The sequence below is a fragment of the Acanthisitta chloris genome, unplaced genomic scaffold, assembly GCF_000695815.1.
Source record: "Acanthisitta chloris isolate BGI_N310 unplaced genomic scaffold, ASM69581v1 scaffold1220, whole genome shotgun sequence".
Lineage (NCBI taxonomy): Eukaryota > Metazoa > Chordata > Aves > Passeriformes > Acanthisittidae > Acanthisitta > Acanthisitta chloris.
In genome coordinates, this window is record NW_008653118.1 from 1 (window position 1) to 750 (window position 750).

Consider the following 750-nt stretch of genomic DNA (forward strand, 5'->3'; position numbering starts at 1 on the left):
TGTCCTGAGTCATCCAGCTGCACCTGAAGATCCTATAGCAAAGCAGATGTTTGTTTTTTTACCAGTGCAAAACCGTTTCAAGCCATTGTGCATATTGCAGAGGCTACATGGGGCCCACCTCAAGAATTTCTGTGCTTGTGTAGTTTATTATACTTACCCATATTTATATATATATATTTATTCATGCATTTTATTTATTTCTACACTGAATAGCTTTTGTAGTACATAGTGCAACAGGTAAAAAATCTGTGTGCTCAAACCTCTCAGAGCTTGTGGTTATTTCCAAGGCAGAACTACCTGCTTGGGCATAGGAGAGGTGATAACATCAGAGGTGCCTTAGCCAAGCACTTTTTTTTTTTTAGCTATTACAAATGTTGATGCAAACAACGAAGCTGAGTATACACACGCTCCCTGGGTTTTATGACCGGATCTCATCCAAGTCTGGGAAGAAATCCATATTTCAGTATTCCCTTACACTAGATGTGATCACTAAGGCTTTCCCTTTACATTGCTGGGAGTAGCTTCTCTCTTCATTACCGTTCCCATTGCTGTTGTGCTCTGTGCTAATGAAACCAGCCTGCAACTCCCGTTGGGTGCTTGGGACTGGCAGGTCCCCAAGTACCTTTATTTGTGTCTGCACGATGCGTGCTGACTTTGTTGCTTCTGCAGCATGCCTGTTAGCATGGCTGAGCTGGATTTCCATCTCATTGAGGTCCCCTTCCATCTTCTTCTTGAGCCGGATGGCCTCAT

General features: G+C 43.2%; 1 protein-coding gene across 1 annotated transcript in view; it reads right to left on the reverse strand.

The window, feature by feature from the left end:
- Positions 1–5: 5 nt before the first annotated feature.
- LOC103806677 (myosin-6-like) overlaps positions 6–750 on the reverse strand; it is a gene marked incomplete at both ends in the record, with an annotated part of 31,043 nt that continues 30,298 nt past the window's right edge. Inside the window, 2 exons of the mRNA XM_009079390.1 lie at positions 6–32; positions 623–750. The exon at positions 623–750 is cut by the window's right edge and continues 59 nt beyond it. Of these exons, the coding sequence (XP_009077638.1) occupies positions 6–32; positions 623–750 (155 nt within the window). The remainder of the gene's footprint in view (positions 33–622) is intronic.